The 24953-nt window shown below is 38.2% G+C and overlaps 1 protein-coding gene across 1 annotated transcript in view; it reads right to left on the bottom strand.

Annotated features, from left to right (window-relative positions):
• Positions 1-24953, bottom strand: part of LRP1B (LDL receptor related protein 1B) — a 1985448-nt gene that overhangs the window by 1262995 nt on the left and 697500 nt on the right. The window contains exon 3 of the mRNA XM_044242553.1: positions 2805-2942. Within this exon, the coding sequence (XP_044098488.1) occupies positions 2805-2942 (138 nt within the window). The remainder of the gene's footprint in view (positions 1-2804; positions 2943-24953) is intronic.

The following is a 24953-nucleotide window of genomic DNA, read 5'->3' as shown; positions in this document are numbered from 1 at the left end:
CTTTGGATCCTTTATTAGAAAAAAAAAAAAGGAGACAAATGCATCTTTGAATCATGTCTTTGGCTTCATGCATAATTACTTAAATTGGAGTATGTGCTTAGAATGCAACAAAAAGAGAAGTGAATTTAGACAGAGAAAGTGATTCAGGCAGAACTGTTCTACAAGAGAAAAGCATCTCTAAAAATCAATACAATGTTTGAATTAATCTGGTTTCTTTCTTTATTATATCTCTATAGATGAGAAATTTCTTTAGAAACGTGACAGGCTGGTGCCTAATTAACTCATCAGAAACCAAGTTTTCATTGGGTGTGGCATAAAATTAGGAGAAAGGTTGAAGATACACTCTCCAGTAAGGTGAAAAGCAAGCACAGATCCAAATATACTTCTCGTTATTTTTAAATCCACCTCAGGCCATAATAAATTACTTGGCTTTTAAAACACTTCATTTGGTGAAATCTAGAAATATTTAAAAGGCTAAAATTGTTCACTCAGCCTCCTACCAAAAAAAAAAGAAAAGAAAAAGTTTGTCACTAGTGATAAAGATATGAAAGTTGGAACAGTTAGAAATCTGAATTAGAATAGGAAGAAAGATCGAACCATAAACAATTTTATATGTTAAATGTATTTCAGTCTGAAGTATACACTGAGTTTTTAAAAGTTCAAGATAAATCTAGTACCATTTTATTTTTATTCCAATACTTTGTATTTATATGAATCCCGTGTTTTACTATTAACATATTCCTTCACCTATTAGGTCACAACTCTAAATTTTACTAGAGAACTCAGATATACTTTCGTATGATTCACAGCACTGAAATATGTTTGAGATATTCTAATTTGTGTAACCACTTCCGAGGAAGTTTTTGGCAATGTGATAATTTCACTCTTTTAGAAGCTCAGTCACACATCTATCCAAAAAAATTTTTTTCCTTAATGTAATAAGAAGCCTGAATTATAACTGAAGTGGGTAGAATTAGGCTCTAGAAAAGATAATTTCTGAAAAGAAAATTAAGCTCTTTGACTCCTATCACTTTATAATTCCATACTTTACCTTTTTTCTGTTAACATCCTTCTTTTAAATATCCAATTATACAAAAAGAATACATGTCAAAGGTCTTTAAATAAAAAAAATCTTAATTATTATTACACATGTGTTCATAACTAAAATTGAAAATCTTTTGGCTCGTTTTGTGACCCTGACAGAATTCAGGCTAAGAAACAAAACTCAGCCAAAGAAGGAAACGCTGTAACTTCTCAGACTGAATCTGTCCACAGAACCAGAGACAGTCTCTTCTGAAAAAGGGAAAGACCCAGTGGCCCGGATGATCTATGGTCTCTCAATAGCCTTACCACCTTGGACTACCTTTCTAAGATTACTCTTTTTTCCAGTGTATCTCTCCATCTCTGGTATTGAATCCAGTTACTGCATTCAGCCCTGTCATAGGCAGCTGGAAGCCAGTAAGCCCTGACAGGACCCCACACAGGTTTGGTTTGTCTGTACATGGTTGGCCACACAATGTTTTAAAAAGAAGTAGCTTACATTGAACGATATAAACACATACAGATATGGAGCTGCTTCTGAAAAACTGGAACTTTAGGTAACCTGTGATCTGTTTGCACATGGCAGTAGTTAGTTTGTGTGAATCTGGTCAGAGACCAGACATGTATCTCCAGTTTTCTATACTTTTCTATTCCTTATTGTCTTATTGACCTCAACACAAAGGACAGGTTACTCACTCTTTAACTGCTCAGCTTCAATAAATACCCTTTATGTTATACTCAGCTGGTGGGAGTTTGACTGAGAGACTTTTGATTCAGTGGTTTCTTTCTGGGCTTTATATTGGAACCAAATTTACTTGACTGATACCTCGATTCTGTTTCCAGATTTGGGTCCTTACCTCAATCCTCAACTTTTTCTTTTTTTCTTTTTTTGGCTTCATACTTCATTTCCTCTCTCCAACCAGTTTTATTAGAATGTTTCATATTCTGGTTAACCTTTTGTTAACTTTTAGATTTTAATTATTTCTCCCTACCTTCCTTAATATGTAGGTAAAAACATGACCACTGTAGAACATAGATGTTGCTTTTTTAAAAAAAAAGAAAATTATAGGAAAGTAGGTAAAACTTCATGGAAGTAACATTAAGGAAAAATTCCTAGGAATACCTCATATTGAAATATTTTGTTGCAGAGGTTTTACTTCAAATATTCTTTGTTTAAGTAAAGGTTTAGAGACACTGTATGGTATTAATAAATTTAATAAATTTATGACACTGTACGGTATTAATCTCCTATGACAAAGACTTTTCATTTGTCTTTTCCTCAAGAGTACTGTTTTCTATGAAATATGTAATTGTTTCAGAGTCCAGTATCAAAGTCCAAATGTATTTCTTTTTCTAATGGCATTTTTCAATAAAGTACAACAAGTTACAGGTTTGAAATGCATGTTGACTGTTTCTGGCAATAAAATTCTTTTTTTTTTTTTTAAAGATTTTATTTATTTATTTGACAGAGAGAAATCACAAGTAGACAGAGAGGCAGGCAGAGAGAGAGAGAGGGAAACAGGCTCCCTGCTGAGCAGAGAGCCCGATGCGGGACTCGATCCCAGGACCCTGGGATCATGACCTGAGCCGAAGGCAGCGGCTTAACCCACTGAACCACCCAGGCGCCCTGGCAATAAAATTCTTGCTTTCTCAATAACTGATACGGTTATGGTTGAAAGAAAAGGCAGGTTATAGGTTCTTGAACATCCTGAAACTGTGAATAATTTGATAGTGTGGTTGGATTGTTCCACAAACGGACTCACCCTGACAAGGCAGTCCTTCATCATAGCCATCTGGGCAGTCCAAGACACCGTTGCACAGTTGTGATAAATGAACACATTTGTTGGTACCAAGGCAAGCAATGTGATTCAAGGGGCACTTGATTTCTACCTCTTCAGGACCTGAAAAACAAAAATGTAAAAATGGGTTAGTTTGGCTTTTAATACTAAAACCATTAAGCACAAGAAATTACCAGCCTTAATTTATAGAAATTATAGAAACTTATAGAAAATAACTACCAGAAGGCAGCTCTGACTCTCAGGGATGTCCAAATTAGCCCACGTGGTTAAAAACCTATTTTTTTAAAAACCTCATAGCATATAAAATAGCATGTATTTGGGGGTGTCTGGGTGGCTCAGTGGGTTAAAGCCTCTGCCTTTGGCTCAGAGTCCTGGGATCGAGCCTGCATTGGGCCCTCTGCTCAGCAGGGAGTCTGCTTCCTCCTCTCTCTCTGCCTGCTTCCGTGCCTACTTGTGATCTGTTTCTCTCCGTGTTAAATAAATAAATAAAATCTTTAAAAAAAAATAGTATGTGTTTTTTCCAAATAATACAAATAATACATTAAAGACATGAATATTCTTTTCAAACTTTAAGTGGCATAGACTTAAAATCTGATGGCTGCTTTGCATCATTGATTTACCTCTTATCTTTAAATTAAGTGGGCCAGGTACTTAAACACTGTACATCTCAATTTCCTCAACTGGGAAACATAGAGAGTTCCAACTCCTTGGCAAAGCTCTTGTTAGAATTGAATCCAGTAACAAGAACAAAAAGATTTTAGTGGAATTTAAATGAAGCTCTGTCAATCTAAAATTATTTCATTTTTATTAAGAATAGGTAGTTATATACTTATTTACTTTATTATAAGTAAATATATATATATATACATTTATATGTATATAACAGCTAGTTATATACTTTCTTACATATGAATTTTTTTGTTTAAAAAAATCTTTACTAAGCAATTACAATACAACTGAATTTACTTAGGAGTGGGGAGGCGATGATGAACAAAGAATACTCATTGAGTTATCCTGCTGATGATAATAGTATATTACATGATCACCCTTTCTGTTTTTATAGATATACTTAGGTCGGAATACCAAGTCTTCTGAAGCTCACCAATTCTGAACTGCCATCCAACATTCAAATTGTACACTGCTATATCTAAAGTTCAGGTTGTTTACTCCCATACCTTATCTACATTTCTTCAATAGACACTCTCCAAATTCGCCATGCCATGATTCTTAATCTTGCCCAGCTCTCCTAAATCTGAGTGCAGTCATGCCATATGACTACAATCGAATGTTAATCTGACACTGATTACTACAAGAGCCCAGATTCTATAGTCAGGCACACTTAGAATTTAATCACAGCAATGTTAATACCCATGGGACATTAATTTATTAAAGCAGCTAAGCATTAATTTTCTCATGTATAAATAAAACTATCAACTGAGTTTACCTTGTAGGCTTGTTGTGAATGTCAAAAGTTATTGATGGCAAAGCACTGAACTTTGTGAGCTTTTTTGTGAGATGTGGGCTCAGAATAGGAATTCAACATGTGTTAATTATGTAAATAAATGCAGCAGAGTGGACTTGTTAACAGACTCTGGAGCCAGTTTCTTGGTCTCATCACTTATAAACAATAAGTTGAAAAAATTATGTACCTTTTCTGTGCTTCATCAGGTTGTTGTAGGGATTGTATCAAAAGCTTTTAGCATCTTTCCCAACATCTTTAGCATCTTACCCTTTTTTATTTTTTAAGAGTTTATTTATTTATTTGAAAGAGAGCAATTGAGAGAGCACAAGTAGGGTGTAGGGGGAAGGAGAAGCAGACTCACCACTGAGCAAGGAGTGCAAGGTGAGACTCGATTCTGGGACTCTAGGATCATGACCTGAGCCACAGCAAGACGTTTAACTAACTGAGCCACCCAGGCACCGCTGCCTTTTCATAAACACTTAAATTACATAACTTCCTTTTATATCTTAAGATTCCTCTCCCCACAAAGCAGACTTGCCAAAAGTAAGATGCATTTTGAAATATCTTCTCAAAATGAGTGATGGGTATATGTGATTTTGTTGGATGCTAAAACAGCTTTCAACATTTTGTAACTGGGGGATATAAATACATTGTTATGATAGAGCTTCAATAGATGAAGTACTGGCTAATTGGTTTCCTGCTATTTTTTTCCATGTATATTTATACAGTTACTGACATACAAGTCTATTAGTCTTGTCTAATGCCCATCACTCCAAATCCACAACTCATTTTATTGTAACATGTCTCTGTAACTTGAATATCAATATATTTTAAAACATACATTGTATATAAATATATATATAAATACACATATATAATACAAATATAGAAAATATATATAATACAAATATACAAATTTAAATCCAAATCATAGGAATAAAAGTAAGTGAAACTCTTTTCACTGAGAGTTTCTTATATTAAATCTTTTATTTATAAGATTAACAAAAATTCACTTTAAAAAATTAAATTGAAAAATATAAATTAGTTTTGAAAAGCTATAAATTTCTTTGACCAAGAGTCACAATGCAGTTCTTTTTAAAATTAATTGACTGATTCTTAGAAATTTGAGAATATATATCCTTACATGAATGTCAAAGTGTTTAGGCCAGATATATTTAGAGCTCTCCGTAAAAATTCCAAAAATAGCCCACAGAAAGAACACTCCAAACCGGGAGCCTAGAAATTTTACAGAGGCCAAAGATGACTCACTAGTCTTTTTAAAAGCAAGTTTTTTGTTTGTTTGTTTGTTTTAAGTAATATATGTGTTGGTTCAAATCAAAGTTTTAGGGTTTTTTTGGGGTTTTTGCTTTGTTTTGTTTTGTTTTTGCATCCTTAAGATTGTCAGGTCACTGATTAACATGATAGAGGGAGTGAAATGCACATCTGGCATTCACGAAACAAATTTTGAGAAAACAGAAAAAAGATGTTTAAATTTCTCAGAAGCAGTATACAAAATTAGTAGATTCTTCCTAGTGGTAACATGTAGGGATAAAAAAGAAATTTGTTTGGATGAAAGAAAGAGCTAAGTAGTTTCTTCATAGAGTAGAGACTATAGTCTTCCTCACCTTTAATATACTCTTTTCTTAACTTCCATCACTGCTGGGTAACTGATAAGATAGCTGGCATGTGGCTTGAAGGATTTTACCTAAACCAGTCCTTCCCAAATCATCATATCGAAGCACATTAAAGCAAGGATAATATTTGCAAATTACACAAAAGTAAAGAGCATAAGTTATTTATAGAGATTACCCCAGGCCTTGGGAATTAACCTCAAAATTGAGAGTATCAGCATCTCGAACCCTTTTGACCAGTACTGGGATACTTCAGTTGGAAAATGCTAACTTCAGTGTTTTGTCATTGTCTTTCTGGAAGATGGGGGAAGTTTAAGAAACAGCAATGTTCTTAACTGAAACTATCCCAGGAACCAGGCAATATGGGTATTCAGTATATGGTTGCTTTGAGAAATAATCCATCCTTGATTCCCAATGATCATTTGTGTGGTAAAGGTATGCTTAATCTATGAGGCTCCTTTAGTCTACCTTGTAAATGAAGAAAAGACTCAACCAGATCACCAATTCTAAACAATGATCTGTGTGACAGGGAGAAGACTGTGATCATTGAGACGACATGAATTCCTAAGACTATGTCAATGTGGCAAAAAATGATTCATCTCATGAAAACCCTGGGCATTCAAGACATTTCACAACCAGAAGTCATAATCTGGACCTAGCAAGCAACAGGGTCAGAAGCTACCTGACATAATTGGAATTATCTCTTCAGTTACTGAAACGTTAGGATTTGGGGGACCTGAGAGAAGGACTGGGGTGACAGGGAAGCACATGAGGAATTTCATAATAGTACGAACACACTCCAGAATTTTAAAAAGCATAGTAGTCTTAGATTATCACTTCAGTTTTCAGTAATGCATAGTCAAAACTCTTCCAGTCTCTCAAATCTAATTTTAGGTGACCTGAACAAGGTAGCAGAATTTAAAATGTAGTAATTAATTATAAGAAAGAGGAGCTCTATCATTAGAAGGACTTAAAACAGATAAACACAGGAAAATAGTATTCATGTTTTTAAATTTTGATAAGCCTTATCCAGTGAGTTGAAATAGGCTTCATTTTTTAAACTGAACCTCATTTTACAAACAAGTTTTCTAGGATAATGCAAGGGCAATGTGACTCATCTTTTTGTTTTTGAAAGTCTAGTTTATTTTTATATATAAATATCTTACTCTGTTCAATAAAAAAATGATTAAAGAGATATTAAGCCTCATCAAATGTCTTTTCTGACTAAAGATAATTGTGATAGCACATTTTGGGGAGGGATGGAGATTTTTCTTCTATAATGGTAGATACAGTCATTTATCCACACTTGTCATTCTTTCATCATATCTCAGCAGGACCAGCATCAATCCTCCCCTCAAAGCTAATATCTCCACCTTACACTCTATCACAGCCCACTTTCTGAGTTTTGTCCTATCAAGATTTGCTGTTTGTTTTTATTTCCCATTTCTGTCTATCCAATGGTTCTAAATCTCTGTCTATAATCTCATTCAGTTTTCTTAGCCTCCACTCAAGAATAAAGCCACTTTTGCTGATTGGACTTTCCTGCAAATGACACCCTTTCTTTCCTATTTTTTTTAAACTGTTAAATTTCTCCAGAATAGAGACTGCACCTGCTGTATTCCTGCTCCCTTCTCACTCCCGCCTCTGCTCCTATCGCTGTTGAGGTGCTTTTGGCCAACGTCTCCATGATCCCACTAATAGGGAAGCCAGAGGAAAAGAGTATCTTTCAAAAGCTGACCAGAATTCCTCTCGTAGACACACTTTCTGCCATTATTTCTCATGCCTTTTATTATTATTGTTGTTGTTGTTATTTATGCAGTTCCATGAGGACACTTGGATGCATTTCACACAGGCTCTTTGATCAACTTCCCACTATCTCTGCCTGAAAAACACAAACACGCTGTACACTGCCCGACTCAATATACAATTGCTGAATGTATATTGAGTGCATTTTAACTCCTGGCTAATTTCCACTTTCTTCTATATGCAAGGAGTTAACTTTTCCTACCATCAATACGTTCTCAAAATAGGTTTTATAAATATCACTTTCACCCAACAACTACTCTCAAAATCACAACCATTCTCAGTTGCTGCCCACAACAAAACCAAACTCTGTGGTCTGGTTTCATCATATAATTGAAACTCAATTAACATTATTTACAAGTTATTTTCAGTACTTGCAGTAAACTTCCTTCAGAGTCATCTTTCACGTCTGTAAAATAATCTAAAATAGTCCCACTTCTGGAACTTTCTGTATGCAGTATCACCAGCTGGAAAGTAAACCTCTCTTTTTTACCCAAAAAATCCTTCAAGTCCAAACTCTGGTTTCTCCATCAAGTTTTCTTCGTGAAAAATAACATGACATACTTGGGAAGTTATTAAGTTTAAAGATCAAACCCATGATTTAGAATTTTTATCTGCCATTTATAAATTATCTCAACTTGAATTAAGAGCTGAACTTCAGTGAAATTCTTCTTTCACATTTGAAAAATGGGGATAATAATAGTGTCTACCTCATGTGATCATTATAACAAGCAAATGAAATCACCATTTGGGAAACACTATACAACCCAAGAGGGTTTTTTGTTTTTGTTTTTATTTCTGATTTTGTTGTTTTTTTTGTGGGTATCACTGATCCCACAATATATATGAACTCATACATTGTTTATTTTATCACATTTTTTTACAATATAGCTTTTTTATAATATAATTTCTGTGTGTAGTTTATGAACTGTATTCATACATGAAGTTTCACTCAGATTTCATGAGGCATGAAGACTTTTATTCTATTTATTTATTTACTTGTGTTTTATTCCCACCTCACATATAAAATGATATGTAGAAACAGAAACATATTGATTACTAGTTGATATGAAAATCAAATAAAAACTGGCTATATAAAGCCATCACCAAAAAACATAAGATGCCTTTAAAATTCAAAAATTAAAAATTATGTACCTTTAGGTTTTATTGAATTATATCTGTATATTTACTTAGATGACTGAGGTTGGATTATCTTGTGAGGAATTATTTGGAACTCAACTTCTAGCAAAGCCAAATGTTGATTTATATATATATACATGTGGAAGAGGGGCAAGATGGTGGAGAAGTTGGAAACCCTGCTTAAACTGGTCCTAAAAGTGAGCTAAATATCTACCAGAACACTCTCAAAATCCATGAAATAAGCCTGAGATATAACATTATACACTCTGGATCTTTACAGGGCAGAAGATATCGGTGGAGAGGTAAAGCAGAGTGGGAATGCTTGGACTGTTACCAGAAGATAAACAGAAGGGGGAGGGAGTCACCAAAAACAACCATTAGAAAGTAATACCCCAATATGAAAGTGCCCTCTGATTAGGAATGAGGATTAACTTGGAGACTGGTTAAAAGCACTCAAAAAGAGCAAAAGATCTTAAGGGCAATTGGTGGTCACAGTCATGGGCCCAAGCCCATGGTCCTAGGACAGTTACCACCAGTGACCACCCATGCCAGAGAGAGCGCAGTGTCGGGGGGAGGGGAGTTTCATTCCATGGTCCCTGAGCCCACAGCTTTCTGCTGCTTGCACCACTGCTGGGGCTGGGCACACTCCTGCCAGCACCTGAGAGAGCCCGGTGTGGGCACCACCCTGCGGTCTCTGGACCAGCAGACTTCCGTGACCTGTACAGCACTCTGAATACACCCATCCCATGCCTGAGAGAATCCGGTGCAGTCTTCAGTCAGGGTCCCTCAGCCCGCAGCCTTCCATGACTTGTGCATCTGCCGGGTGTGAGCACAGCCAGCATGGGCATGGACCCCAGACAGCAGTCCTAGTAACAGCAGCCACCCAGGTTCGAGCTCACCTGGATGAATACTGCTCACAGTTTTAGTGGTATGGGGGTGCAGAAACAAGTGGTAACCTCAGGCAACCACTGATATGGTGGCTGGGGGTGTGCACCATCTGTGGGAAGTTGTGGTCTTCAGTGGAGTTTGCAAAAGGGCAGTCTGTGTGTTCTGGACCACCCAGAGCATAGCAGAATGAGGGTTCTCTCTGAGGTGGAGGTCTGGGTGCAGACAGTTTATTTTCCATTAAACCTCCCAAAAGCCACAAAAAGCCATGAAAGAACAAAAACCTCCAGAGAATAAAAGCTAAAAAAAATGGTTTCCACTGAGCCCAGCCCCTTGATAGGGTACAGGGCAACTCAGCCCAAGCAGAACTAACTAAAAAACAATACAGCAGACTCCTCCCCCAGAAGACAAGCCAAAAGAACAAGAGGACAACCACCACAGGGTCCCCATAAAACTGTAAGACCCTAACATCAGGGGAAAACAATATTTTAAGCTCCTGGTGTTGCCCCCACACCTGTATATTTCATAGACACAACTTTTCTTTCTTTCTTTTTTTTTTAAATTCATTCTCTTGATTCTTATTTTTTTTGATTTTTTAACCTACTTACCATTACAACTAGAGGTTTAATACAACATATTCCATAATATCTTTTTAAACTTGAACTTTTTCCATACATATACCAGTATTTCTTTTTTCTTTTCTTTTCTTTTTCTTAATATACAATTACATATTAAGCTTCAAGCTGAATATATCAACCATGATCTAGGCATGGTTTTTTTTTCCTTATTCAATACTATCCCTATATATAAACCAGTTTTAATTTCCCTGTATCTCTGGAAAGTTGAGTCCTTTAACATAGATAACAAGATTCACCCAGGAAGAAATGAAATAACCTTCCTCATCCACACTGAGAGTTTATAACCAACTTTGTATCTTATTCTTCTGTTAGTGTTTCTGTGTATTTGTTTTTTTTTTTTTTTGTAATATACAAATCTTATTCTTAGGGTTCATTTGGCTGGGTTTTTCTTTCTTTCTTTCTTTCTTTCTTATTTATTTATTTATTTATTTATTTGTCTTTTACTTTGCAGTAAGTCTTTTTGTTTGTTTTTGTTTATGTACCTTATAAATCTTACTTTGGGGCTCATTTTGGCTGGGTTTTCCCTTTTTCTCTCTCTTTTTCTCTCTTTTTTTTTTCTTTTTTCTTCCTTTTTTGATGGTAATTATGATTGTTCTGAAACTTTCCAGGGTGTACTTGCCTAGATCATGGTTGATATATTCAGCTATATATTCCCTCAACCACCTCTCACCAGAACAACTAGGAGGAGGAACACTCAACAGAGGAAAAATTCAGAGACTGTGCCCTTTGTCACAGAACTATTGAATATGGACATAAACAGTATGTTGGAAAGGGAATTCAGGGTAACAATTATCCAGACAATGGCTAGGTTGGAGAAGACCATTAGTGGCAACATAGAAACTTGAGTGAGTTGGGGAAATCAGAGGGGGAGACAACCATGAGAGACTGTGGACTCTGAGAAACAAACTGGGGATTTTGGAGGGGCCGTAGGGGGTTGGATGAACCTGGTGGTGGGTATTATGGAGGGCACGTACTGCATGGAACACTGGATGTGGTGCATAAACAATGAATTTTGGAACACTGAAAAAAAATCAAATACTTTTTTTTTAATAAAACACACACACAGACAGATACACACATAGAAATTATAAGGGTGGAAGTGAGGGCTGATTTGGCAGTACTAAAAAATGCTATCAGTGAGATCCAATCTAATCTAAATACTATAATAGCTAGGGTAATTGAGGCAGAAGATTGAATTAGTGATCTAAAAGACAAACTGATAGAAGATGGCGGAGAAGTAGCAGGCTGAGACTACCTCAGCTAGCAGGAGATCAGCTAGAGAGCTTATCTAAAGATTGCAAACACCTGCAAATCCATCGGCAGATCGAAGAGAAGAAGAACAGCAATTCTAGAAACAGAAAAACAACCACTTACTGAAAGGTAGGACTGGCGGAGAAGTGAATCCAAAGCGACAGGAAGATAGACCCCGGGGGCGGGGCCGGCTCCCGGCAAGCGGCGGAGCAAAGGAGCACAAAATCACGACTTTTAAAAGTCTGTTCCGCTGAGGGACATCGCTCCGGAGGCTAAACCGGGGCGAAGCCCACACGGGGTCGGCGTGACCTCAGGTCCCGCGGGGTCACAGAAGGATCGGGGGTGTCTGAGTGTCGCAGAGCTTGCGGATATTGGAACGGGAAAGCCGGCTGCAGAGACAGAGCCGACAGTAAGCTCGCAGCTCGGAGTTGCCTTGAACCGGTCGCAAGCTCGGTGAGCTCGGAGTGCGGCCCGAGGTCAGGCAGACGCGAGTTACTAGGAGCTGTTCGCTGAGGGCGCACTGGGGAGCGGGGCCCCGGGCTCTCGGCTCCTCCGGGCCGGAGACCAGGAGGCCGCCATTTGTATTCCCGTCCTCCAGAACTCTACGGAAAGCGCTCAGGGAACAAAAGCTCCTGAAAGCAAAGCCAAGCAGATCACTCAGCCCGGCCCCTGGTAAGGGTGGTGTAATTCCACCTGGGGCAAAGACACTTGAGAATCACTACACCAGGCCCCTCCCCCAAGAGATCAACAAGTAATCCAGGCAAGACCAAGTTCACCTACCAAGGAGTGCAGTTTCAATACCAAGGAGAGAGCAGCAGAATTCCAGAGGAGGAGAAAACAAACCACGGAACTCATGGCTTTCTGCCTGTGATTTTTTAGTCTTGCAGTTTATTTTTTTTTTCTTTTTCATTTATTTTCTCTTCTTCTGCTAAAATTTTTTATAATTTTACCCTTTTCTTTTTTAACGTTTTTTAACTAGATTATCTAATATATATATATATTTTGCTTTTTTATACTTTTCTTTATTCATTTTCTTTTTTTTTAATTCTTTTTTTTCTTTCTTTCTTTTTGAACCTCTTTTTATCCCCAAATGAGAAGAGATCCTAATCTCTTCAATCCTTTTTTTTCTTAATTCTTTTTAAAATTCTTGATTGAATTTTTAATTCAATCTCTTTATTTTTTGATTCTTTTTTTCTTTTTTTTCTTTCTTTCTTTTTGAACCTCTTTTTATCCCCAAATCAGAAGACATCCCAATCAGAAGAGATTGGGAGATCCCAATCAAAGGAGATCCCAATCAGAGGAGATCCCTCACCCAATAGTGAGGGGGGAGAAATCCCCCCGCATGATTTGGGATCTCTTCTGATTTGGTTAAAGCATATTTTCCTGGGATTGTTGCCACCCTTTTAGTATTTTACTTGCTCCTTCATATACTCTTATCAGGACAAAATGACAAGGCGGAAAAATTCACAACAAAAAAAAGAACAAGAGGCAGTACCGAAGGCTAGGGACCTAATCAATACAGACATTGGTAATATGTCAGATCTAGAGTTCAAAATGACAATTCTCAAGGTTATAGCCGGGCTTGAAAAAGGCATGGAAGATATTAGAGAAACTCTCTCCAGAGATATAAAAGCCCTTTCTGGAGAAATAAAAGAACTAAAATCTAACCAAGTTGAAATCAAAAAAGCTATTAATGAAGTTCAATCAAAAATGGAGGCTCTCACTGCTAGGATAAATGAGGCAGAAGAAAGAATTAGCGATATAGAAGACCAAATGACAGAGAATAAAGAAGCTGAGCAAAAGAGGGACAAACAGCTACTGGACCACGAGGGCAGAATTCGAGAGATAAGTGACACCATAAGACGAAACAACATTAGAATAATTGGGATTCCAGAAGAAGAAGAAAGAGAGAGGGGAGCAGAAGGTATACTGGAGAGAATTATTGGGGAGAATTTCCCCAATATGGCAAAGGGAACGAGCATCAAAATTCAGGAGGTTCAGAGAACGCCCCTCAAAATCAATAAGAATAGGCCCACACCCCGTCACCTAATAGTAAAATTTACAAGCCTTAGTGACAAAGAGAAAATCCTGAAAGCAGCCCGGGAAAAGAAGTCTGTAACATACAATGGTAAAAGTATTAGATTGGCAGCTGACTTATCCACAGAGACCTGGCAGGCCAGAAAGAGCTGGCATGACATTTTCAGAGCACTAAACGAGAAAAACATGCAGCCAAGAATACTATATCCAGCTAGGCTATCATTGAAAATAGAAGGAGAGATTAAAAGCTTCCAGGACAAACAAGAACTGAAAGAATTTGCAAACACCAAACCAGCTCTACAGGAAATACTGAAAGGGGTCCTCTAAGCAAAGAGAGAGCCTACAAGTGGTAGATCAGAAAGGAACAGAGACAATATACAGTAACAGTCACCTTACAGGCAATACAATGGCACTAAAATCATATCTCTCAATAGTTACCCTGAATGTTAATGGGCTAAATGCCCCAATCAAAAGACACAGGGTATCAGAATGGATAAAAAAACAAAACCCATCTATATGTTGCCTCCAAGAAACTCATTTTAAACCCGAAGACACCTCCAGACTTAAAGTGAGGGGGTGGAAAAGAATTTACCATGCTAATGGACATCAGAAAAAAGCAGGAGTGGCAATCCTTATATCAGATCAATTAGATTTTAAGCCAAAGACTATAATAAGAGATGAGGAAGGACACTATATCATACTCAAAGGGTCTGTCCAACAAGAAGATCTAACAATTTTAAATATCTATGCCCCCAACGTGGGCGCAGCCAACTATATAAACCAATTGATAACAAAATCAAAGAAACACATCAACAATAATACAATAATAGTAGGGGACTTTAACACTCCCCTCACTGAAATGGACAGATCATCCAAGCAAAAGATCAACAGAGAAATAAAGGCCTTAAATGATACACTGGATGAGATGGACATCACAGATATATTCAGAACATTTCATCCCAAAGCAACAGAATACACATTCTTCTCTAGTGCACATGGAACATTCTCCAGAATAGATCACATCCTCGGCCCTAAATCAGGACTCAACCGGTATCAAAAGATTGGGATCATTCCCTGCATATTTTCAGACCACAATGCTCTGAAGCTAGAACTCAACCACAAGAGGAAGTTTGGAAAGAACCCAAATACATGGAGACTAAACAGCATCCTTCTAAAGAATGAATGGATCAACCGGGAAATTAAAGAAGAATTGAAAAAAATCATGGAAACAAATGATAATGAAAATACAACGGTTCAAAATCTGTGGGACACAACAAAGGCAGTCCTGAGAGGAAAATATATAGCGGTACAAGCTTTTCTCAAGAAACAAGAAAGGTCTCAGGTACACAACCTAACCCTACACCTAAAGGAGCTGGAGAAAGAACAAGAAAGAAACCCTAAGCCCAGCAGGAGAAGAGAAATCATAAAGATCAGAGCAGAAATCAATGAAATAGAAACCAAAAAAAACAATAGAAAAAATCAACCAAACTAGGAGCTGGTTCTTTGAAAGAATTAATAAAATTGATAAACCCTTGGCCAGACTTATCAAAAAGAAAAGAGAAAGGACCCAAATAAATAAAATCATGAATGAAAGAGGAGAGATTACAACTAACACCAAAGAAATACAAACTATTATAAGAACATACTATGAGCAACTCTACGCCAACAAATTTGACAATCTGGAAGAAATGGATGCATTCCTAGAAACATAGAAACTACCAAAATTGAACCAGGAAGAAATAGAAAGCCTGAACAGACCCATAACCAGTAAGGAGATTGAAACAGTCATTAAAAATCTCCAAACAAACAAAAGCCCAGGGCCAGATGGCTTCCCGGGGGAATTCTACCAAACATTTAAAGAAGAACTAATTCCTATTCTCCTGAAACTGTTCCAAAAAATAGAAATGGAAGGAAAACTCCCAAACTCATTTTATGAGGCCAGCATCACCTTGATCCCAAAACCAGACAAGGATCCCATCCAAAAAGAGAGCTATAGACCAATATCCTTGATGAACACAGATGCAAAAATTCTCACCAAAATACTAGCCAATAGGATTCAACAGTACATTAAAAGGATTATTCACCACGACCAAGTGGGATTTATCCCAGGGCTGCAAGGTTGGTTCAACATCCGCAAATCAGTCAATGTGATACAACACATCAATAAAAGAAAGAACAAGAACCATATGATACTCTCAATAGATGCTGAAAAAGCATTTGACAAAGTACAGCATCCCTTCCTGATCAAAACCCTTCAAAGTGTAGGGATAGAGGGCACATACCTCAATATCATCAAAGCCATCTATGAAAAACCCACTGCAAATATCATTCTCAATGGAGAAAAACTGAAAGCTTTTGCGCTAAGGTCAGGAACACGGCAGGGATGTCCATTATCACCACTGCTATTCAACATAGTACTAGAAGTCCTAGCCTCAGCAATCAGACAACAAAAGGAAATTAAAGGCATCCAAATCGGCAAAGAAGAAGTCAAATTATCACTCTTCGCAGATGATATGATACTCTATGTGGAAAACCCAAAAGACTCCACTCCAAAACTGCTAGAACTTATACAGGAATTCAGTAAAGTGTCAGGATATAAGATCAATGCACAGAAATCAGTTGCATTTCTCTACACCAACAACAAGACAGAAGAAAGAGAAATTAAGGAGTCAATCCCATTTACAATTGCACCCCAAACCATAAGATACCTAGGAATAAACCTAACCAAAGAGGCTAAGAATCTATATTCAGAAAACTATAAAGTACTCATGAAAGAAATTGAGGAAGACACAAAGAAATGGAAAAATGTTCCATGCTCCTGTATTGGAAGAATAAATATTGTGAAAATGTCTATGCTACCTAAAGCAATCTACACATTTAATGCAATTCCTATCAAAGTACCATCCATCTTTTTCAAAGAAATGGAACAAATAATCCTAAAATTTATATGGAACCAGAAAAGACCTCAAATAGCCAAAGGGATATTGAAAAACAAAGCCAAAGTTGGTGGCATCACAATTCCGGACTTCAAGCTTTATTACAAAGCTGTCATCATCAAGACAGCATGGTACTGGCACAAAAACAGACACATAGATCAATGGAACAGAATAGAGAGCCCAGAAATAGACCCTCAACTCTATGGTCAACTAATCTTCGACAAAGCAGGAAAGAATGTCCAATGGAAAAAAGACAGCCTCTTCAATAAATGGTGTTGGGAAAATTGGACAGCCACGTGCAGAAAAATGAAATTGGACCATTTCCTTACACCACACACAAAAATAGACTCAAAATGGATTAAGGACCTCAATGTGAGAAAGGAATCCATCAAAATCCTTGAGGAGAACACAGGCAGCAACCTCTTCGACCTCAGCCGCAGCAACATCTTCCTAGGAACATCGCCAAAGGCAAGGGAAGCAAGGGCAAAAATGAACTTTTGGGATTTCATCAAAATCAAAAGCTTTTGCACAGCAAAGGAAACAGTTAACAAAACCAAAAGACAACTGACAGAATGGGAGAAGATATTTGCAAACGACATATCAGATAAAGGACTAGTGTCCAAAATCTATAAAGAACTTAACAAACTCAACACCCAAAGAACAAATAATCCAATCAAGAAATGGGCAGAGGACATGAACAGACACTTCTGCAAAGAAGACATCCAGATGGCCAACAGACACATGAAAAAGTGCTCCATATCACTCGGCATCAGGGAAATACAAATCAAAACCACAATGAGATATCACCTCACACCAGTCAGAATGGCTAAAATCAACAAGTCAGGAAATGACAGATGCTGGCGAGGATGCGGAGAAAGGGGAACCCTCCTACACTGTTGGTCGAATGCAAGCTGGTGCAACCACTCTGGAAAACAGCATGGAGGTTCCTCAAAATGTTGAAAATAGAACTGCCCTATGACCCAGCAATTGCACTACTGGGAATTTACCCTAAAGATACAAACGTAGTGATCCAAAGGGGCACGTGCACCCGAATGTTTATAGCAGCAATGTCCACAATAGCCAAACTATGGAAAGAACCTAGATGTCCATCAACAGATGAATGGATCAAGAAGATGTGGTATATATACACAATGGAATACTATGCAGCCATCAAAAGAAACGAAATCTTGCCATTTGCGACAACATGGATGGAACTAGAGCGTATCATGCTTAGCGAAATAAGTCAAGCGGAGAAAGACAACTATCATATGATCTCCCTGATATGAGGGAGTGGTGATGCAACATGGGGGCTTAAGTGGGTAGGAGAAGAATCCATGAAACAAGATGGGATAGGGAGGGAGACAAACCATAAGTGACTCTTAATCTCACGAAACAAACTGTGGGTTGCTGGGGGGAGGGGGGTTGGGAGAAGGGGGGTAGGGTTATGGACATTGGGGAGGGTATGTGCTTTTGGGTAAATTGGAAGGGGAGATGAACCATGAGAGACTATGGACTCTGAAAAACAATCTGAGGGGTTTGAAGTGGCGGGGGCGTGGGAGGTTGGGATACTAGGTGGTGTGTATTGTGGAGGGCACAGCTTGCATGGAGCACTGGGTGTGGTGAAAAAATAATGAATACTGTTTTTCTGAAAATAAATAAATTGGAAAAAAAAAAAAAAGACAAACTGATAGAAAAGAAGGATTAGGAAGAGGCCTGGGAAAAACAGCTTAGAAACTGTGAAAACAGAAAGGGAAATAAATGGTGCCATGAGACACATTCCACCATCAGAATTATTGAGATCCCTGAGGGGGTGGTGAAAGAGAGAAGACTAGAAGATATAGTTGAACAAATTCTGAATAAAAATTTTCCTAATATGGGAAATAGAACAAGTGTTCCTGTCCTAGGGGCAGATATGACACCCCCCAAGATCAATGAGTCTAGAAAGACCTCCAGACACTTAATTGTGAAATTCATGAGTCATAAAATTTTAGACAAGAGGTCTTAAGGGCAGCTAGGGGGAAGAGATTCCTTACGTACAGAGGAAGGACCATCAGAATAATGTCAGACCTGTCCACAGAAACCTAGCAAACCAGAAAGGCTGGCAAGACATATTCAGGGCATTAAATGCTAAGAATATGCAGCCAAGAATACTTTATCCAGCAAGGCTGACATTCAAAATGGTTGGAGAGATAAAGAGCTTCCAAAACCAGCAAGGTTTGAAAGAGTATGTGACCACTAAGCTGGCACTACAAGAAATAGTAAGGGGGTTCTATAAAAGAAGAAAGTACCCAAGAGTGACAGAGAATAGAAATTTATAGAGACAATCTACAAGAACAAGGACTTCTCAGGCAACAAGATGTCAATAAAAATTTATCTTTCAATGATCACTCTCAATGTTACCAGGCTAAATGCTCCCATAAAACAGCAAAAGTGATGCAGACTGGATAAAAGGACAGGACCTGTCCATACGCTGTCTACAAGAGACACATTTGGAACCTCAAGATACATCCAGACTGAAAGAAAAGGGATGGAGAATCATCTTTCATCCCAATGGGCCTCAAAAGAAAGCTGGGGTAACAATTCACATATCAGATAAATTAGATTAAAAACTAAAGACTGTAGTCAGAGATACAGAAGAATAGTACATCATTCTTAAAGGATCTTTCCACCAAGAATATCTAATAATTGTAAATATTTATGCCCCCAAGATGGGAGCAGTCAACTACATAGCCAACTGTTAATCAAAATAAAGAGTCATATTGATATCAGCATATTAATTGTAGGGGATCTCAACACTCTCAGTAATAGACAGATCATTTAAGCAGAAAATCAAAACAGAAGCAAGAGCTTTGAATGACATATTTGACCAGATGGACCACACAGATATATACAGAACATTCTACCCTAAAACAACAGAATACTCATTCTTCTCAAGAGCACATGGAACTTTCTCCAGAATAGACCACATACAGAATAGACCACAACAACAGATTAAGCCAACCCCATGCAAAAGAAGGAAAATAATTAATATTAGAGAAGAGATTAATGAGTTAGAAACTAGAGATATAGTAGAACACATCAATGAAACTAGAATCTGGTTCTTTGAAAGAATTGATAAGTTCGATAAACCACTGGCCAAACTAATCCAAAAGAAAAGAGAAAGGACCCAAACTAATAAAATTATAAAAGATAGGGGAGAGATATGACTAACACCAGGGAAATAAAAACAATCATCAGAAACCATTGTCAACAACTATATGCCAATAAGTTAAGCAAACTAGAAAAAATGGTTGCATTCCTGGAAACCTATAAACTTCCAAGACTGGAATAGTAAGAAATTGACAACCTGAATAGACCAACTTCTAGAATGAGATTGAAGCAGTGATCAAACACCTCCCAAAAAACTAGAGCCCAGGACTTAACGGATTCCCTGGGGAATTCTACCAAACATTCAAAGAAGAAATAATACCTATTCTCCTGAAGCTGTTTCAAAAAATAGAAACAGAAGGAAAACTTCCAGACTCTTTCTATGAAGCCAGCATTACCCTGATATCCAAACCAGGCAAAGATCCCATCACAAAGGAGAATTTCATACCAATATCCCTGATGGATATGGATGCCAAGATTCTCAACAAGATCCTAGCTAATAGGATCCAACAGTATATTAAAAAGATTATCCACCACAACCAGGTGGGGTTTATCCCTGGGATGCAAGGGTGGTTCAACATTTGCCAATCAATCAATGTGATAGAACAAATCAATGAAAGAAAAGAGAAGAACCACATTGTCCTCTCAATTGATGCAGAAAAAGCATTTGACAAGATACAGCATCCGTTCCCAATTAAAACTCATCAAAATAAAGGCATAGAGGGAACATTCCTCAACTTCATAAAATATTTCCATGAGGGGAGGAGTCAAGATGGCGGAGAAGTAGCAGGCTGAGACTACTTCAGCTAGCAGGAGAGCAGCTAGAGAGCTTATCTAAAGATTGCAAACACCTGCAAATCCATCGGCAGATCGAAGAGAAGAAGAACAGCAATTCTAGAAACTGAGGGACGCCTGGGTGGCGCAGTTGGTTGGACGACTGCCTTCGGCTCAGGGCGTGATCCTGGAGTCCCCGGATCGAGTCCCACATCAGGCTCCCAGCTCCATGGGGAGTCTGCTTCGCTCTCTGACCTTCTCCTCACTCATGCTCTCTCTCACTGTCTCTCTCTCAAATAAATAAATTAAAAAAAAAAATCTAGAAACTGAAAAACAACCACTTTCTGAAAGGTAGGACTGGCGGAGAAGTGAATCCAAAGAGACGGGAAGATAGACCCCGGGGGGAGGGGCTGGCTCCCGGCAAGCGGCGGAGCAGCGGAGCACAAAATCAGGACTTTTAAAAGTCGGTTCCGCTGAGGGACATCGCTCCAGAGGCTAAACCGGGGCGAAGCCCACGCGGGTTCAGCGTGGCCTCAGGACACACAGGGTCACAGAAGGATCGGGGGTGTCTGAGTGTTGCAGAGCTTGCGGGTATTGGAGCGAGAAAGCCGGCTACAGAGACAGAGCCGACAGTAAGCTCCCAGCTCAGGGATACCTTGAACCGGCCACAGGCTTGGTGAGCTCGGAGCGCGGCCAGAGGTCAGGCAGACGGGAATTACTGGGCGCTGTTCTCTGAGGGTGCACTGAGGAGTGGGGCCCCGGGCTCTGGGCTCCTCTGGGCCGGAGACCAGGAGGCCGCCATTTGTATTCCCGTCCTCCGGAACTCTACGGAAAGCGCTCAGGGAACAAAAGCTCCTGAAATCTAAACCCAGCGGATTACTCAGCCCGGCCCCTGGTAAGGGCAGTGCAATTCCGCCTGGGGCAAAGACACTTGTGATCACTACACCAGGCCCCTCCCCCAGAAGATCAACAAGAAATCCAGCCAAGACCAAGTTCACCTACCAAGAAGTGCGGTTTCAATACCAAGGAGAGCAGCAGAATTCCAGAGGAGGAGAAAGCAAAGCACGGAACTCATGGCTTTCTCCCTGTGATTTTTTTAGTCTTGCAGTTAAAGTAATTTTTTTCCTTTTCATTTTTTTCTCTACTTTTGCTAAATTTTTAATGTTTTTTTTAATTTTTAAAATATTTAAAAAAAATTTTTTTAACTTTTACCCTTTTCATTTTTAACTTTTTAAAACTAGTTTATCTAATATATATATTTTTTCTTTTTCATACATTTCTTTCTTCGTTTTCTTTTTTTTTAATTACTTTTTTTTTCTTTTTTTTTTTCCTTTCTTTTTTTTGAACCTCTTTTTATCCCCTTTCTCTCCCCTCACGATTTGGGATCTCTTTTGATTTGGTTAAAGCATATATTCCTGGGGTTGTTGCCACCCTTTTAGTATTTTACTTGCTCCTTCATATACTCTTATCTGGACAAAATGACAAGGCGGAAAAATTCACAACAAAAAAAAGAACAAGAGGCATTTCCGAAGGCTAGGGACCTAATCAATACAGACATTGGCAATATGTCAGATCTAGAATTCAGAATGACAATTCTCAAGGTTCTAGCCGGGCTTGAAAAAGACATGGAAGATATTAGAGAAACCCTCTCGGGAGATATAAAAGCCCTTTCTGGAGAAATAAGAGAACTAAAATCTAACCAAGTTGAAATCAAAAAAGCTATTAATGAGGTGCAATAAAAAATGGAGGCTCTCACTGCTAGGATAAATGAGGCAGAAGAAAGAATTAGCGATCTAGAAGACCAAATGACAGAGAATAAAGAAGCTGAGCAAAAGAGGGACAAACAGCTACTGGACCACGAGGGCAGAATTCGAGAGATAAGTGACACCATAAGACGAAACAACATTAGAATAATTGGGATTCCAGAAGAAGAAGAAAGAGAGAGGGGAGCAGAAGGTATACTGGAGAGAATTATTGGGGAGAATTTCCCCAATATGGCAAAGGGAACGAGCATCAAAATTCAGGAGGTTCAGAGAACGCCCCTCAAAATCAATAAGAATAGGCCCACACCCCGTCACCTAATAGTAAAATTTACAAGTCTTAGTGACAAAGAGAAAATCCTGAAAGCAGTCCGGGAAAAGAAGTCTGTAACATACAATGGTAAAAATATTAGATTGGCAGCTGACTTATCCACAGAGACCTGGCAGGCCAGAAAGAGCTGGCATGATATTTTCAGAGCACTAAATGAGAAAAACATGCAGCCAAGAATACTATATCCAGCTAGGCTATCATTGAAAATAGAAGGAGAGATTAAAAGCTTCCAGGACAAACAAGAACTGAAAGAATTTGCAAACACCAAACCAGCTCTACAGGAAATACTGAAAGGGGTCCTCTAAGCAAAGAGAGAGCCTACAAGTGGTAGATCAGAAGGGAACAGAGACAATATACAGTAACAGTCACCTTACAGGCAATACAATGGCACTAAATTCATATCTCTCAATAGTTACCCTGAATGTTAATGGGCTAAATGCCCCAATCAAAAGACACAGGGTATCAGAATGGATAAAAAAACAAAACCCATCTATATGTTGCCTCCAAGAAACTCATTTTAAGCCCGAAGACACCTCCAGATTTAAAGTGAGGGGATGGAAAAGAATTTACCATGCTAATGGACATCAGAAGAAAGCAGGAGTGGCAATCCTTGTATCAGATCAATTAGATTTTAAGCCAAAGACTATAATAAGAGATGAGGAAGGACACTATATCATACTCAAAGGGTTTGTCCAACAAGAAGATCTAACAATTTTAAATATCTAAGCCCCCAACGTGGGAGCAGCCAACTATATAAACCAATTAATAACAAAATCAAAGAAACACATCAACAATAATACAATAATAGTAGGGGACTTTAACACTCCCCTCACTGAAATGGACAGATCATCCAAGCAAAAGATCAGCAAGGAAATAAGGGCCTTAAAGGACACACGGGACCAGATGGACATCACAGATATATTCAGAACATTTCATCCCAAAGCAACAGAATACACATTCTTCTCTAGTGCACATGGAACATTCTCCAGAATAGATCACATCCTCGGTCCTAAATCAGGACTCAACCGGTATCAAAAGATTGGGATCATTCCCTGCATATTTTCAGACCACAATGCTCTGAAGCTAGAACTCAACCACAAGAGGAAGTTTGGAAAGAACCCAAATACATGGAGACTAAACAGCATCCTTCTAAAGAATGAATGGGTCAACCGGGAAATTAAAGAAGAATTGAAAAAAATCATGGAAACAAATGATAATGAAAACACAACGGTGCAAAATCTGTGGGACGCAACAAAGGCAGTCCTGAGAGGAAAATATATAACGGTACAAGCCTTTCTCAAGAAACAAGAAAGGTCTCAGGTACACAACCTAACCCTACACCTAGAGGAGCTGGATAAAGAACAAGAAAGTAACCCTAAGCCCAGCAGGAGAAGAGAAATCATAAAGATCAGAGCAGAAATCAATGAAATAGAAACTAAAAAAACAATAGAACAAATCAACCAAACTAGGAGCTGGTTCTTTGAAAGAATTAATAAAATTGATAAACCCCTGGCCAGACTTATCAAAAAGAAAAGAGAAAGGACCCAAATAGATAAAATCATGAATGAAAGAGGAGAGATTACAACTAACACCAAAGAAATACAAACAATTATAAGAACATACTATGAACAACTCTACGCCAACAAATTTGACAATTTGGAAGAAATGGATGCATTCCTAGAAACATATAAACTACCACAACTGAACCAGGAAGAAATAGAAAGCCTGAACAGACCCATAACCAGTAAGGAGATTGAAACAGTCATTAAAAATCTCCAAACAAACAAAAGCCCAGGGCCAGACGGCTTCCCAGGGGAATTCTACCAAACTTTAAAGAAGAACTAATTCCTATTCTCCTGAAACTGTTCCAAAAAATGGAAATGGAAGGAAAACTTCCAAACTCATTTTATGAGGCCAACATCACCTTGATCCCAAAACCAGACAAGGATCCCATCAAAAAAGAGAGCTATAGACCAATATCCTTGATGAACACAGATGCGAAAATTCTCACCAAAATACTAGCCAATAGGATTCAACAGTACATTAAAAGGATTATTCACCACGACCAAGTGGGATTTATTCCAGGGCTGCAAGGTTGGTTCAACATCCGCAAATCAGTCAATGTGATACAACACATCAATAAAAGAAAGAACAAGAAAGAACAAGAACCATATGATACTCTCAATAGATGCTGAAAAAGCATTTGACAAAGTACAGCATCCCTTCCTGATCAAAACCCTTCAAAGTGTAGGGATAGAGGGCACATACCTCAATATCATCAAAGCCATCTATGAAAAACCCACTGCAAATATCATTCT

This window comes from Neovison vison, chromosome 3 (genome assembly GCF_020171115.1).
Source record: "Neovison vison isolate M4711 chromosome 3, ASM_NN_V1, whole genome shotgun sequence".
NCBI classification, from domain to species: domain Eukaryota; kingdom Metazoa; phylum Chordata; class Mammalia; order Carnivora; family Mustelidae; genus Neogale; species Neogale vison.
This window is presented reverse-complemented; position numbering and strand designations above follow the sequence as displayed.